The 15,269-nt window shown below is 41.5% G+C and overlaps 1 protein-coding gene across 2 annotated transcripts; it reads right to left on the bottom strand.

The window, feature by feature from the left end:
• Positions 1-1,706: 1,706 nt before the first annotated feature.
• On the bottom strand, positions 1,707-12,018 carry SLC30A10 (solute carrier family 30 member 10). Of its 2 annotated transcripts, none has more exons than XM_041476806.1 (4): positions 11,459-12,018; positions 10,950-11,033; positions 7,301-7,537; positions 1,707-6,555 (listed from the first exon to the last, which is right to left on the bottom strand). In XM_041476806.1, the coding sequence occupies exons 1-4, from the start codon at positions 11,970-11,972 to the stop codon at positions 6,080-6,082; spliced, it is 1,311 nt and encodes a 436-aa protein (XP_041332740.1). In that variant the 5' UTR covers positions 11,973-12,018; the 3' UTR covers positions 1,707-6,079. The 2 variants fall into 2 exon arrangements, with proteins under 2 accessions (XP_041332740.1, XP_041332741.1); XM_041476807.1 differs by having other exon boundaries at positions 1,707-6,432.
• Between the last annotated feature and the right edge of the window lie 3,251 nt (positions 12,019-15,269).

The following is a 15,269-nucleotide window of genomic DNA, read 5'->3' as shown; positions in this document are numbered from 1 at the left end:
GGAAAAGATATCCTGGGCTGCATCCAAAGCAGTGTGGTCAGCAGGTCAAAGGTGATTCTCCCCCTCTACTCTGCTCTGCTCTGGTGAGACCCACCTGCAGTGCTGCATCCAGATCTGGGGACCCCAATGGGATAATCATGTATCCTCTGAACAGAGAGAGACATAATTGTCTCCCAGGATTTTCCTGTGAGAAGCTGTGAGAAAGCTCAGAGAAAGCAATTCTTATCTCCATTTGCTGCACCTGTGTTGTTGTGGACATGTGGAATGTGTTATGGAGATTGTTTACCAGAGGGTGGTTTCTTAATTGGACTCTGGTGATGGTGTTTTGATTGATTGACGAATTAGGTTAAAGCTGTATCAGACTGTCTGGCAAGGGTGATGGGTTTTTCATAATAGCATAGTATAGCAAAGTATAATAAAGCAATTGATCAGCCTTCTGCAATCATGGAGTCAATCTTATTATTCCCCATTAAGGGGCTTGCCACTACCATACCCCAACATAAGAAAGACATGGAGCTGTTGGAGCAACTCTGAGGAGGCCACAAAGTTGATAGGAAGACTGGACCTCCTTGCCTAGGAAGATAGGCTGAGAATGTTGGGGCTGTTCATCATGGAGAAGAGCAGGTTGTGGAGAGATCTCATAGCAGCCTTCCAGTATCTGAAGTGGGGTTACATGGAAGCCAGAGAGACCATTCCTCAGGAACTGCAGTCATAGGACAAGGAATAATGGATAAAAATTGAAAGAGGGGAGATTTAGGTTAGATATCAGGAACAAATTTATTGTGAGGGTGATTAGAGACTAGAACAGGTTGCCCAGGGAATTTGTTGGGTGCCCCAAACCTGGGGCACCCAACATGGAGTTCAAGACCAGGTCAGGTAAGGCCTTGGGCAACCTGGTTAAGTGGGAGAAATCCCTGCACATGGCAGGAGGGGCAGGACTAAGTAATGCTAAAGTTCCATTCCAACCCCTTAACATTCTATGAATCTATGTATAATTTTAACTTTGTCAGGAATTACTTTAAAAATTTCTCAGTTGCCTTCCAAATCACTAGTCATCCATCATCTACAAGCTGAGTAACACCAACCACACACAAAAGCCCAGGCAGTATATTGCTGAAACATGAACTGAACTTTTTATGTAGCATTTATGCAGCATCTGCCACTCAGACAGACTCTAAGAATAAAAAAAAAAAAACAAAAAAAAACCAAGCACAATGACCACCGCCTCCTTGTTGATTATTGTTAACTAAATAAGTAGGAACAATTGGACACAATAGGGTAGGAAAAAGGTGGCAGACACATGATACTGATGCTAAGGAGAGAAAAACATATGAGGGCATCTCCAGGATTGCTGCTCCAAAACCAGCACCTAACTCATAGTTTTAGACCTCATCCCATTTCTAGCATGTACATTCAGGTCATGAAACCCAGGAGTGAGAATCACAATATATGCACTCAACTTTCTCCATGTGGCAAAATGCAAGGCTGCTTGCGGAAGAAAAACTTTTGAGTGTTGATTCCCTTTTCTTCTAAATACACACAAAATTTGCAACATTAACTGTCTCACAGGATGAGAACAAATTTCACTCATACAAATGTCTTAAAATTATCCAGAGACACAAGCTCCCTATTGCTAGCATACATCAAGCTCAGAACAAAGTTTTATTTTAAAATACACTTTATTTACAAGTCATTCAAACTTCATTTTGATAAAAATATAGCTGTACATAAAACCTGAAGTAATTTCTCACTAATGGTTAATAAAACCACAGTGAGATCCGGCAATTATGGAAATCACATTTTGGCACATTAAATTACTTAAGGAACAGAAAAACTAGAGGAAGCTTTTAAGCAACACAGCTCCATAAATGTAACAACCTTATACAGTGACATCCTCACATCAAGGTATCACTGTTCAAATAAAGTATTTCATGTAGAATGTGCTTCCACTGTACAGCAAAGTAGTAGAACTTAGGAATGTTCATGGCTTTTGAATTATCCTTTATCAAGCTTTCCCTCAAGATGTTAACAAATGACCAATGAACCTTCTGATTTCATTATATCTTCCCAGGTTTAGAAATCCCCCTTTCTTAAGAAGTTGACTCAGGTAGAGTGATTATAAAGAGTTTAATTATACATAAGTACATGAGTTCATATCTCAGGACAACTACTTAGATAACACTTCTACACAGACCACAGGACACAAACTAGTCCGCAGAGTAGCTCACATCAAGCCACCTATAGTACTTGGATAGTGAACTTCTCTTTGGGAAAAATTCAGGTGCTGGCATGTTCCCTTCAAAGTCCAGAATAAAAGGGAGTATTCAGGACAGTAAGCATTATAATCAGGAATGGGAGAGGGAAAGAATAGGAAAAAAATAAAGAAGGTCAAAAACTGGTTTGCAATGGTAAGGTGTGTCACATAGCAAAACCAGAAAGTGGGTGTATTTTAATAGAATGGAATGCAAAAATTAAACCAGTGCATAAAAAGGTATTTCTAAACTGTATTATTGGTAGATCACCATGACCAGTCTATCGAAACCATCCTGCTTTTATGGAAGAGACAATGAGAAAAAACATTAAGAGGGAAAAAACACACTTGCACTGAGTCAAGGTAAGTACTATAAAGAAGACAAGGAAAAGGAAGTCAACTGTAAACTGGCAAAACAAAGGCAATACTCCTGAAAATAGCAGCAGTTTTCTTTATAATGAAGAATAAATGCCACACCTGCATTTAGAGGGTTTCAGAATAAGAAAAAAATTTAAAATCAAATTGGCACTTCTGGCATATATGAAAAGGTGACAAAGAATTGATTCCCTTTAAGAAAAGGCACACAACTGACGAAGGCCAGTAAATTGCTTTTGCTTTCAGTGTCATGTTAACTTATTCCAGGTTTCACATTTACTGCAGAATGATCTGACAAACCTAGCAAAGGTTTTGTCATCATCCTACTAGGTCACATGCATGACTGGCTATGGATCACATCCACAGGAGCTGAACAACCAGTTGAAAGTCACACATAGTTTAAGCAGATTTCCTTTGCCACCAGCAGCAATGGACAGAAGGGACATTGCAAGAGAGCCCAAAAACCAAGAAAGACAATCACAAGGCAGTGTTTGAAGCAGACAGAGAAGCACAATCAACCTGCATTTGTCAGGGAGGAAAACAAAGTGATTCAGCTAAAGAGGCCAGAATAGAGCTTTTATGACAGTGCAATACACTACAAAATTTAATTTAGAACAAGTGCTCATAGATAAGGGCTAACATGGAAATATATTGTATCTCAAAAATGAGGGAAGCCTGCTTCAACAGAATTAGAAAAGACATGCCAAGAACTGAAGGGAAATAGGCCAATACAAAATACACATGGATTGGAATGAAGTCTCCCACAGAAGTAGAGTGGGGACACACAGTACAGAAGAAAAATATTTTGTTACTCAAAAGGAAGGCAAAGATGCTGGTCAGAAACCTTAGTTGAATACCCTGAAAGTCCCTACACAAAAAAAGAACAAGGTTTATCTCACATATAACACAGCTGTTGGTTTTGCTTGCTGAAGTAATGAAGCAAATTTAAAATCTTTTTGTTATCTAGATTTGAAGATTTCTATAATCCTTCATATTTTCCCATTTATTCACAGGCAGCAGTTACAGTACATTCAACCAGACAAGAGAAAATAAAGTTTAAAATGTTATTTCATTGTATTTTCAGGTTACAACAGTTTCCAAAATTTAAAAAAATACACAGCCACAGTTTTAATACTGGAAGAATAAAAATTGTCCATTTTGACAAATGCCCCAACATCACACATACTAGTTTTCTTTAATCCCAGAGTAAATACTGCCATTCCAGCTTTCAAACATTTAATAAAATATGTATGTGCATAAATACATATATAAATCAAATAACCTGATTTAAGATACAAAAAATTACGAAAGGGTGCTTGTTTTAGAGGATATCTGTGAAGAAAGTTCTTTGTCGTTATTTTGGCAGATTTCTATTCCAGTTCTCAAAACCACGATAAATACATTTGTTATTTACATCTAAGCATCATCATAGGTGAAAATAAAGAGGAGGGGAAAAAAAGAACAGAAGAAAGGGCTGTCTTACTTCATGGCACATGCTTTTAAAAGACAGAGCACTTCTTACCATGTTTCCTGATTTACATTAACTCATGCAATAACTGCCGAGCAAGATCCTGCCAATGGACTCAAAGAGGCTGGAGAATCAAGCTCCTAATTATATTAACAAATATGTTGTTAATTTATATGATACAAACTTATAATGATATGGTATAAAATACCGTAATTCATCCAAAAATCTGTTTTAAAGGGGTAATTATAATTCTAGAAATGTTCCATTTAGACTGAAATCACTGCTTCAGTAAATACTACATTCCAAGCAGTAAAACATCCTGCTGTGTGTTTCAATATTCATTGAATTATTGCAATCATCTTTATTAATAAGGAGTTGGCTGCTTTTAAGCCATCCTTACAAGGAGATTCTGGTATTTTCCCAGGCCAGGCTGGAAACCAATTTGGCCTTTCTGTTAAGATGTCACAGAGGCAAAGACACAACCACTTTACAAAGGTGTCCCTGCAAATAAATGGATAAAATAGCCTGTCCAGGCTACACAGACCATTGAAAGGCTGCTTTTTGCCAGCAAATTATATTTGGAATCTTCTGGATCTGATCTGCATAGCAAGGGAGATCAAGCACTAGACTCAGTGTGGATTGAGTAGTGGGTTTCCCCTCCCAGAAACCTGTGGAACACACCGGACTGAATCTAGCACTGGGGACAGGGTTCATCAGCTTGTTTTCCTTAGAGCATCCTTGCATACCTTCAGAAAGAGCAAGCAGCAAAACAGTAGTGAACTGCTTCACTAAATACACTTTGAGATACATGTTTGGGCAGGGGGAGGAGGGCCAGGGCAGAGGGTAGGGTTCAAGGCATCAAGACCTTTAAAACCAGCCAACGAGAAATGATTGAGACTAAACCAGGAAAAACTTCCTGGTTTAAATTTTTTAAAGCTCCCTCTAAGTGATAATACTGCATACAAGACTTTAAAGGTGCTTCCTTAATTAATACAATATTAAATTATGCCTTAATAATAGAATTGCAGAATTTCAGCTGTTCATAATAAACACATTAGCTTATTTATTCAGCATGAATAATGACAGATTCAGTGTTCAACATAATGCAATCATCCTGCACAATGATGAAATAAGACCACGGCTCTTGGAACTTGTGCTGTCAGGAGAAGGCTAACAAGAATTTTAAAAGACTGAGTTGTACAATCACAGCAGTGAAAAAGATAAAAGTTAATTGGATGACTGCCTGCATTTCCATTTGCTAGAATCAGTACAGACAATGTTAGTAGGTATTTATTTGCTTTCATGACAAGCAGTCTATTCCTTAGCACACTCATCTGTGATTAGGCTGGGACTCCAGTATTACTCGTAGAGAAGCAAGACCAGGATCCTCTAAATACAGGAATCAATCAAGAAAATAACACAAGTCATAATTCCTGGGTGCTTCCCCTTAGACACTCTTAATTTCTTTCACAAACTCCACCGGTCAGAATTGTTACTGTTAAAAATGAACTGTCCATGCAAAAATGGGGTTAAAGGATCAGTAAAGCATCTCTACTGAAGTCCTTTATAAATATACAGTACTTCAGCCCAGTACAATCATTACCTGGCCACAGGGCTTTCAAGAAACAGCTTGCTCCAGCAGGAAAGGCCAGAGGTTCTTTCCCAGTGCTACTGGCCATAAACTGCACACCTCAGTGCAGAGAGAGAGAGCAACATATCCCATCCACTCTAACAGTAGGAATTCAGCCTTAGTTTGGTAAGGAACTGGGTAAGGCTGCATCACAAAAATCACATTAATGCAACAGCCTTGGTGGAAATCCTAATCCTTATTCCAGGTACAAGGGGGTTTTAGGTGTGTTTTGGTTTATAGCTAAAGTACCGAAATCTTTTTGCCACACAAACTTCAGCTACAACCACCAATGCCCCACTTCTCAGCCAGGATATGTTTGTTCCATGAGAACACGACACAGAGCAGAGCAAATTGCCTAAAATCGTGTACTACCTGACTGTGATTTGTCATCAGACATGTCACAATTTTTCACATTTTTCACACTCCCCTCTGACACTGGGTCCTCCATAGGGATTTCAACGTCACTTTTCCTTGAACCATTGTCTTTGTGCTGTGCAGAAAGAGAGCTTTCACTTTTCTCCACGTAGCCATTCGTTTCAGCCCGGGGGGGCTCCCTCTGGCTGCAGCATAGATGAGAGTCACAGGCTTTTGAGATGCAGGGTGAGCTGCACAGTAGATGTGAGGTCTTGTGGTCAGCATACTCGGGCTGGATGGTCACAGAATGGACTCCTGCCTCATGGAAAATCTTCCGTATTTGGTAAGCAGCGCCTTGGTAATCAGAAGGGGTTTGGCACTTTATATGAAGAGTGGCGACGTTCCTCCCACTTGCAAGCTCCCAGACATGCACCTCATGGAGGCTATTCACCCCTGGTACACGAGCTAGTCTGTCAGCTGGAAGGCATAAGGGAAAGGTATCAGGGGCTTTGATGCCCTGGCTAATCAGCTGCCTCACTAGACACCCTATCCAAAAGCAGCAGTGTCAAAATTATCGTTTTAGAGGAGATATACTTGGTACAATGTGTCTACTCCCAGCTGCCTTCAGTTCGGCCACCAGGTGATGAACACAGCACCTTTCCTTTTGGATTCACCAGTCCCTCAGGCTCCCTAATGGCAATTTACCAGCTGTTCACAGAGGAAATATTACATCACTTCCTCCATCAAGTCCCCACATCTTCTGTTTTTTTTAAGCCCTGAGAATGGGGGAATTCCAGAAATACCCAGTGTTACTCCACAATTAACCAGTGTGAATAGCACCTAAGAGCTACAAAGTTAACTAACCTTAATGGAAATTTCTAAGATGTTTTGGAAGCTTTTCGGAAGCAGCCACTGCAGAGTTGGAAAAGATTGTAACTCAAAGTTGTTTCTTTCACAAATAACCCACACAAAGCATTAACAGCTCAAGACCTCGTATGTTTGATGTATTGTTGGAGTACCACATTCTCAAAATGCATGCTTTAACTAATCCAGAGAGATTTGAGTGAGGTTGCTAGGACACAGGCATGTGACTATTTCTAACAGTTCTTGAGAATTTAGAGCTATTATGAATAAATAATCCAAACATGTCATTCCACAAGTAACATATGCATTGAAATACACCATTAAAATTAACAGCATTTCAACAACAAATTTGACTTACTCAGTAGTTGCATATCAACACCTTTGGGAACCATCTGCAACAAAATAGTTGAGGTCTCCTTTATAAGCGGGAATGCAGAAGACAAGATGATGAACACCATAACTATTGTCAGGCTTGGATCAATGTAGCACTGCCAATTGCACGGAGCATCCCCCAGAGGACGTACATAGAAGATAGTAGCAGTAACTACCACAACCACAGATCCAAGTGCATCTCCCATAACATGCAAAAGAACACCTGAAACAAATGGCACAATTTCCATTAGCAGGGTGGATTTGGGGTTTTTTGCTTTGTGTGGGTGGTGTTTTTTTCTAGGAGGAGGTGTAATGCTGTGTTTTTCAAATATGTTCCACTTGACATGAAGAATGCAATATTCCAGCCATTAATATCATAACCAAAGTTTTCAGTAACAGCTTTTGGAAAAAAAAAACAGCAAGAAAATACTGACTCTGAAGCACTGCTGTTTGAGTGGGATGCATTATTAAGCATGCAGGGTATGCTAGCGACTGCTGTCCAACTGGAATACCATGGTAACACATAATGTGCTTGCTTAAATGCATGAAGATGATTAACAGATCCTGGCACATTAAATCTAAATTAAAAATTGATGACTAAATCTATCCATTCTACCCTGGGAGTTGAGAGCTGCAGACCACCCCCAGTCACAGTTACCTTCCCCTACCAGTTTCTGTGACACTGCTGAAATCAGAAAAATTGCCTAGGTGAAATCTAAACTGGCTCCAAATACCCTCAGACTCCAATTTTTAGATCAAACTAGATTACCAGTCATATGAAACCTTGTTCCATCAATACTACTAGCCTTCAGACCTGCCAAAAATCAGAATCTGGTTCTAGAGTCAATCACATGGTTTAGTTCCTAGACTACTCTGAAAGGAATGCTGGGTACTTCTTTTTACACCTTATAAAGATGGTTTTGTACAAAAGGTAAAGACACAAAACACGCTCTTACAGCAACGTATTTAGCTGCTCTTTAAACTACAATGACCAAAGCAGTCTTTCTGCTAGTTACAAAAATCCAAGAAGTGCCTTTTTCTTCTATTTCTTCTTACTACTTTACACAAAACTTCCCTCTTCCCATCACTGCTCAAACATACTCCAGTTTTGTTAGATTTTACTGTTCAGACTCAGATTTTATTCCAACCCATGCCTGAATTCAGAACATGTCTCTCTATATGAAGTGAATTTCTTTGTCAATATTTTTTGTTTGGGGACTGTGAGAAAAGAAAATGAACCATCTCTTTTTAACAACCCTATCACATACACTTTCAGGCAAGAAGCTGTAAAAGGCTCCCCCAAAACTCACTAACAACACAGCAAAGAGTTTTGATGGTGCTGGATACTGGATTAGCCCTAGAACTCTGCCCATGCTGGTGTTTCTTACCAGCTCTGTACATGCACCTTGATCTGTGCAAGAAATGAAGGCCACAACCTCTGGAGTTCCTCCAAATCACTTGGGTCAGATAAGAAAGTACAAGCTCCTGGTGAGTCCAGCTCTTTCTGCTCGAGTCAGGCATGTTCTGCCCCATTTGGCAGACTACCACGGGGTTTTACTCCTCCTAACAGTGTTGCAGTGTTTCCTTTTCATTTACAAATAGTCCTGATTCAGCACAGGCTATCAGCTGTGGCACTAACAAGAAGGACAGGCAGGATGCAGTTGCAATGCAACTAACAAGAGAGCACAGCTTATAAAGAACAGGAAAATGTTTCAGAAAGCCTTCTTTAGAGTTAAGAAAAAAAAAGAATTAAAAAAAAATTTTTAAGAAAAAATATGTCAGAATTTTGATGAATTAGTAATTGAGAATACAGAATTTGGAAAAATGTTTTACATTCTTAATGTCATTAATACACATACCCTGGTAATGCATCACAGAATTAGGGCTCAGACAGAAATGTGTCCATTTCCCTATCAAATCCCAAAAGCTATGATTATAAGCTGGAATAAAAAATTAATTTTTACTAAATGAAGTCAGTATGGTAAGACCATAGGCAGCAGTTTCCAACAGCTTGCATTCCAAAGTCTAACTGAAATACTCTGTGTATGCTCAAGCAGTAAAAGGAATAATTTCACACTACAATAATTAATTCTGCCAGGCAGAATCTATGAAATCCTGTTCCTACCAGTTACAAAATCAAAGAAATCATTCCTCTGCCAATCCATGTTCAGCCATGTTTTTCAGGGAGGCTCCCATTCCACAACAAAAGAATTTTTTTGCCAATTGACTGTGAAGTAAGTACAGCTTGTAACTAACTTAAAAGGAAAAGTATGGAGTGAATCAGAATTTCAGATATACGTATCTTTATAAATATTCCTTACTTCTGTAGTCATAAAGACAATAAAAATAGATTTTGCAAAGGTGACGTACTAAAGTAACACTTAAAAAATTTATTTTTAAAAATCAAAGATGACCCATATCTTAAAATAACTGTCACAAAATTCTTTATCTTTCAGACATTTTTTGAAATCTTCCAGCATCTTTATACCTAAGCACTGCGGTTCAGGCAAGCAAGGTCTTCTCTAAAGCAATTGGTTCCTTACTCTTCTCTCCTCCATCCCTGAGTGTGACAGTTTGCTCATCCTTCTCCAAAAATCTTACCACTATAATGCCATAATATCCGGTGACACCAACTTCTAGACATTCAAGTAAGTGTTGTGACTCTAGCACATGGTTTGATTTTCCAAAGCATCTCCCCTTACAGATATATTTGTGTAGATCTGCAAACACTTTTGGAAGACAGACACACACAGGAAAAAAAACCCAAAAAAACAGCAAACCCACATGCCTGACAGACAGCCACATTGACCTCTCAAGCAAAGCAAACTCTCACAACCTTGGCAGAATATCAGCTGCTGATCAGTGACTGTAAGAAACCTGAAACTACTGCTCTGATTGAGATTTCTGACAGTCCTTTCCTTGGGGACAAACTAAATATTTCATATCCTCAAAAACATTTGCTTTTGGCTCTGCTCAGAGTAGGTACATAAATGTGTATGCAGAAAAACACCTACACAGACAGGGAGAGATGTGGGTAATTTATTCCTAGGAGTAGCTTTATGTTTCACTCCACAGATTCCCAGAGACCCGCCAAATTACAGTGTAGGAAGGGCTGATCCTGTCACACTCTCAAAGGAATGGGTTCACACATGCAAAAACACCATGCTGAAGTTTCAGAACCCTTTTCCTTATGCTGACAACAAAACATTATCAACCTCGGGATTTAGAAGGATTTATGTTTTCTGCCCAAGAGCATTTTAAGATTGAAAACTGCTCAACTACTACTGAAAGATTCACCTCATAGGTGTTACCTTCCTGTAAAGACTCTAATGACTTGAGTTTAGTGCAGCAGGGTTTGTGTCCTTTCCAAATGTCCAGCTGCACTCTTCTAAGAATAAAAAACAAAATGTGAGCACACTCAAAGCCAAATCAGCATGACACTATTTTGTTACTACTTATGCTATTCCATATAATAAAAATCTTTCTGCTAGAGAATAACTGGATCCAATTACATGGATGAGTCTTGGACTTCCCTCTTTCTTACTGATATTTGTGGATGTGTATGTAAATCTGAAATGGAAACCATAGAGCATTTGAAGTTAATTTAACATGAGCAGTATACTCCTATGCCATACCTCTGATGTTCAAGGCTTCAGACTTTTTCTCTTTTTTCTTCTCAGACCCCTCTTCAGGGCTCTTTTGGTCATTTGGTGACTCACCTGCAGTCAAAGAAGAAACGCTGTGTTGTGTATAAGTTCTACAAACAGAAAAAACATTAACCTTCTCAAAACCAACTTACTTTAAAAATGACAAGAAGAAAAACAAAAGCAATCCAAAACATTTCCCATGCAGCTCCCTGGGCAACACCTCCTTCCACCTTCCCGGGGGCACGCCCAGCAGCCCAGTGTAAAGTACAAGGTGAAAGAGGCTCCGGGTGCCTGAGTGAATTTAGTGAAACCCCCCGGGGCCCACGAGTGGCCTTGGGGCTCTGAAGGGGCCCAGAGGATTGGGCCAACAGCTCGGCGGGTCCCGAGGGAAAACGAGATTGAGAAGAGGGGATGGGGAAGAGTGAGAGGGATGCTGGAGGGAGGGGTGGGGAGAGATGAGGGACACGAGGGAAAGGCGAAGTGCAGCCGAAAGGCACCTGCTTCATCCTCCTCGCCGTTCGGAATGCTACCGGGCACGTCCCGCAGCGCGGCGGCCGCGGGCGAAGAGGGGGACGGGCGTCGCCCACGGCAGCAGGCGCCCCAGTCCTGGAAGACGAGGAGCCCCACGATATTGACGGCGAGGCCGAGGGTTCCGACGATGAGCACCAGCTGGGCGTCGTCTATGGGCTCAGGCCGGGCGAGGCGGAGGACGGAGTCCACGAGGATGGTGAAGCAGAGGGCGGTGAGGAAGACGGCGTTGCTGAGTGCTCCCACCGCCTCGGCGCGGCTGTAGCCGTAGGTGGCGCGGGGACCGCGGCGGCTGCGGCGGGCGATGCGCCCGGTGGAGAGCCCCACGCAGAGGGAGATGAGGTCCGAGAGCATGTTGAAGGAGTCGGACACCAGCGCGATGGAGTTGCCCAGGTATCCGGACACCAGCTCGGCTACGAAGAAGCCGACGGTGAGCACCAGCATGAAGATGAGGCGGCACGTCTTGCCCGAGTACCGCCCCATGGCGGCCGCGCACTGCTAACCGGTAACGCTCCACGCCAGCGCCGCCGCTCGCCCGCAATAAGTGCGGCCGGCCCGGCCCGCACCGCCCCGCCCGAAGGCACCGCCCCGCCCTGAGCAGCGACGGTGGGCGACACCAAATTAACCAAACCTGGAGTAATGACAAGTTAGATGGGCCGCGGGGAAGTGCGGAGCCGGCGCGGCGGCGGGGAAAGGGCCCTTTCGGGCAGGCAGAGCTACCCAAGGATGTGCTGCTTGCTCTCCTGCCACGCCGAGACGGTGAAGTTCCAGCGAAGGATCCAATAACTACGGACCTTTGGTGCTTTATTGGCGACGAAAGTGCCAAACCAAAGGACAGAGTGCCATCTACTGAGCCAGCTCATTTCCAGCCACCAGCCTTTAAAAAGGTGTGTCAAAAAGCCAAGGGAATCCTGGGCTGCATCCAAAGCAGCGTGCCCAGAAGTTTGAAAGTGATTCTCTTCTACCTTGCTCTGGTGAGACTCCACCTGCAGTGCTGCGTCCAGATTTGGTGACCCAACATAGGAAGAACACGGAGCTGTTGGACCAAGTCCAGAGGAGGTCACAAATTTGATAAGGACTTGGGCACCTCACCTGTGAAGACAGGCTGAGAATGTTGGGTCTGTTCATCACGGAGAAGACTGTGGCGAGACTTTGTAGCAACCTTCCAGTATCTGAAGGGGGGGCTACAGGGGAGCCAGAGAGGAACTCTTCATCAGGAATGATAGTTACCAAACGAGTAATGGTTACAAGCTGAAAGAGGCACATTTAGGGTGGTAAGATACTGGCAGAGGTTGCCCAAGTAGGTTGTGGATGCCCAATCCCTGTCAGTTCAAGGCCAGGTTGGATGGAGCTCTGGGCAGCCAGGTCTAGTGAGGGGTGTCCCTGCCATGGCAGAGAGTTAGAACATGATTTTTAAGGTCCTTTCCAAGCCTTAACATTTTATTATTCTATAAAAATAGTGCCTTAGTGTTCACAAATGTATCATTATCCTATAAGAAAAATAATTGCATGCCCTTTTTAACCTACAGGATAGTCTACAAGAACCATGAAAAGGTAGTAAACCTCTGTCTTTTATTTGCAGATGTTTTGTTGCTGTTGTTTTTATGACAGTTCTTGCAAAAATGACAGCCCCACTTGCAAATGGGAAAAAGACAACTAGACTACTAATACATCATTTCAAATTGAACAGCTAAAGCAGCTGCTGTGAAATCAAGTCATCCTCTACTGTGGGGTTCTCAGGATCAGAACTGGGCCCAAAAATAATAAATAAAATATGTAAGACCTAGAGAAAATTAGGTTCTTAAAACGTTGTTCTGTGAGAGTTGGGAGCATGTCAGCTATGCCAGATGCAAACCAGTGCTGAGGTACCACTTCAGCAGCTAAAATTCACACTGAGGTGCCACATCACACATTTCACCACACTTTACAAGGCACCCATTGCTGTCATATTTTAAACCAGCAAGGCCAGGGAACACTATCTTGTCCCACCTACCTAAGGCAGTGTTCTCTACAAACAGAAATTCCTTGAGGACCTCAGGAATTTCCTCTTTGTTCTAACTCTGAAGAAGTTGCATTGTTACTGCTGTTGATTGAGTTGATCCCTTCCTTGAATACATCTTTTACATGAGGCCTCTCCATTTCACCTAATTCTGTGCACAGAACCCAAGATGTGTATTAACCTCTGGAGTGGACTTAAGCAGCCTTTCAGGGGGTGGTCTCCCCTGCAAGGAATTAACACACAACTCCCAGTTAAGCAGAGATTCACACACTTGATATCCTGCAATATGCAAATTAACAAATGCATGAAAATAAATGTATTGAAATGAACCTTACCATAAAAGTAAACAGAGTTGTGGAAGAGGATAGAATAACTTACATCACACATTTCAGCTCTAGAACTGCAACTATTGACATAGGATAAGAAATGCTTAATGGCTGGGCCAAATCAAAAGCAAATAGGCAGAAGAATAATAAGTAGAATAGGATTTATAGGAAGTGAAATAGATATAAATTTTAAAATGACAGACTATATCTTCTTTACTATAATTAATGATAGAAAACTCTGCCTCTGGCACTTCACTTACAATAAATAAATAAATAAATAAAACATACAGCTCTCTGAAGCCCAGCTAACTGCACCTTTATAGAATTGAAAGGAATTTCCAGTGACTTTTATTTTAGGGAGACATAATACAGTGGCTGAAACATCATTAATCCTCCTGTGAAAAATATGTATCAATCATCTTTGAAAAAAAAAAAAAAAGGAAGTTTCATAGCCCTGAACTCACTTCAAAACATAAAAATATCACAATTATTTTGAAGAAATAGTGTTAAAAATATTGTTTTCAGCAAATAAGGCTGTGACTAAGTCCTCTGACATGGAGCACAATTACAGCTGACTCTCTGAAGGTGTCAGAAACTGTATGTGTTCAGAGCCTCAGCTCTGACACTGGATCATTCCTTCTGTCAAGCTCACACGTCTCCATCTGCTTGTCACAAAATGGCCACACACTGATACAACAACAGCGCAGTGTCTGCTGGGTCAGACCACAGATCCGTGTCTGGACTGTTTCCAGTTCCCATCTACACCTTTGGGAGATGAGGGAACCAAACCTGCACAGTCTTCAAAATGCAGGGCAGATACAGAGGAACAGAAGATACACAGATACACTGATACAGAGGAACAGCAAAAGTCCTGACTGTCTCTGTTACTCCTTTCCCTGTATGGTCTCACATTTGATTCACTTTTCTGTTCTGAACATTAGCACACATTTTTATGGAACTGATCAATCACTCATCTTCAATCACAGTTTAAGCCCAGCTGGCAACTCAGTACCACAGAACAACTCACTCATTCTCCCCCACCCAAGGTGGGATGGGAAGGAGAACCAGAAAAAAAGGTAAAAAACCTTGTGGGTTGAAATAAGAGCAGTTTAATAATCAAAGCAAAGTAAAAACAAACTAACCCACAGAAACAAACCAAAAATAAATCAAGGAAACAAATGATGTACAAACAGTTGCTCACCACCCTGTAACCGATGCCCAGCTCATCCCCCAGCAGCAATAAGTGACTCATGGCCAAGTCCCCTCAGCTTTTGTTCTGAAAATTACTCTGTGGTATGGAATATCCCTTTGGCTAGTCCAGTCCTGCCTATCCTGACTGTGCTCTCTCAGCTTCTTGTGCAGCTCCTCACTTGCAGAGCATGGAAAATCAAAAACTTTTTGACTTGGAGTAACCAGTACTCATCAACAACTAAAACATCAGAGTGCTATCAATAT

Source organism: Pyrgilauda ruficollis, unplaced genomic scaffold, assembly GCF_017590135.1.
Source record: "Pyrgilauda ruficollis isolate IOZ18807 unplaced genomic scaffold, ASM1759013v1 scaffold4, whole genome shotgun sequence".
In the NCBI taxonomy this organism is placed as follows: domain Eukaryota; kingdom Metazoa; phylum Chordata; class Aves; order Passeriformes; family Passeridae; genus Pyrgilauda; species Pyrgilauda ruficollis.
The sequence above is the reverse complement of the archived record's forward strand: the minus strand, read 5'-3'. Positions and strand labels throughout refer to the sequence as shown.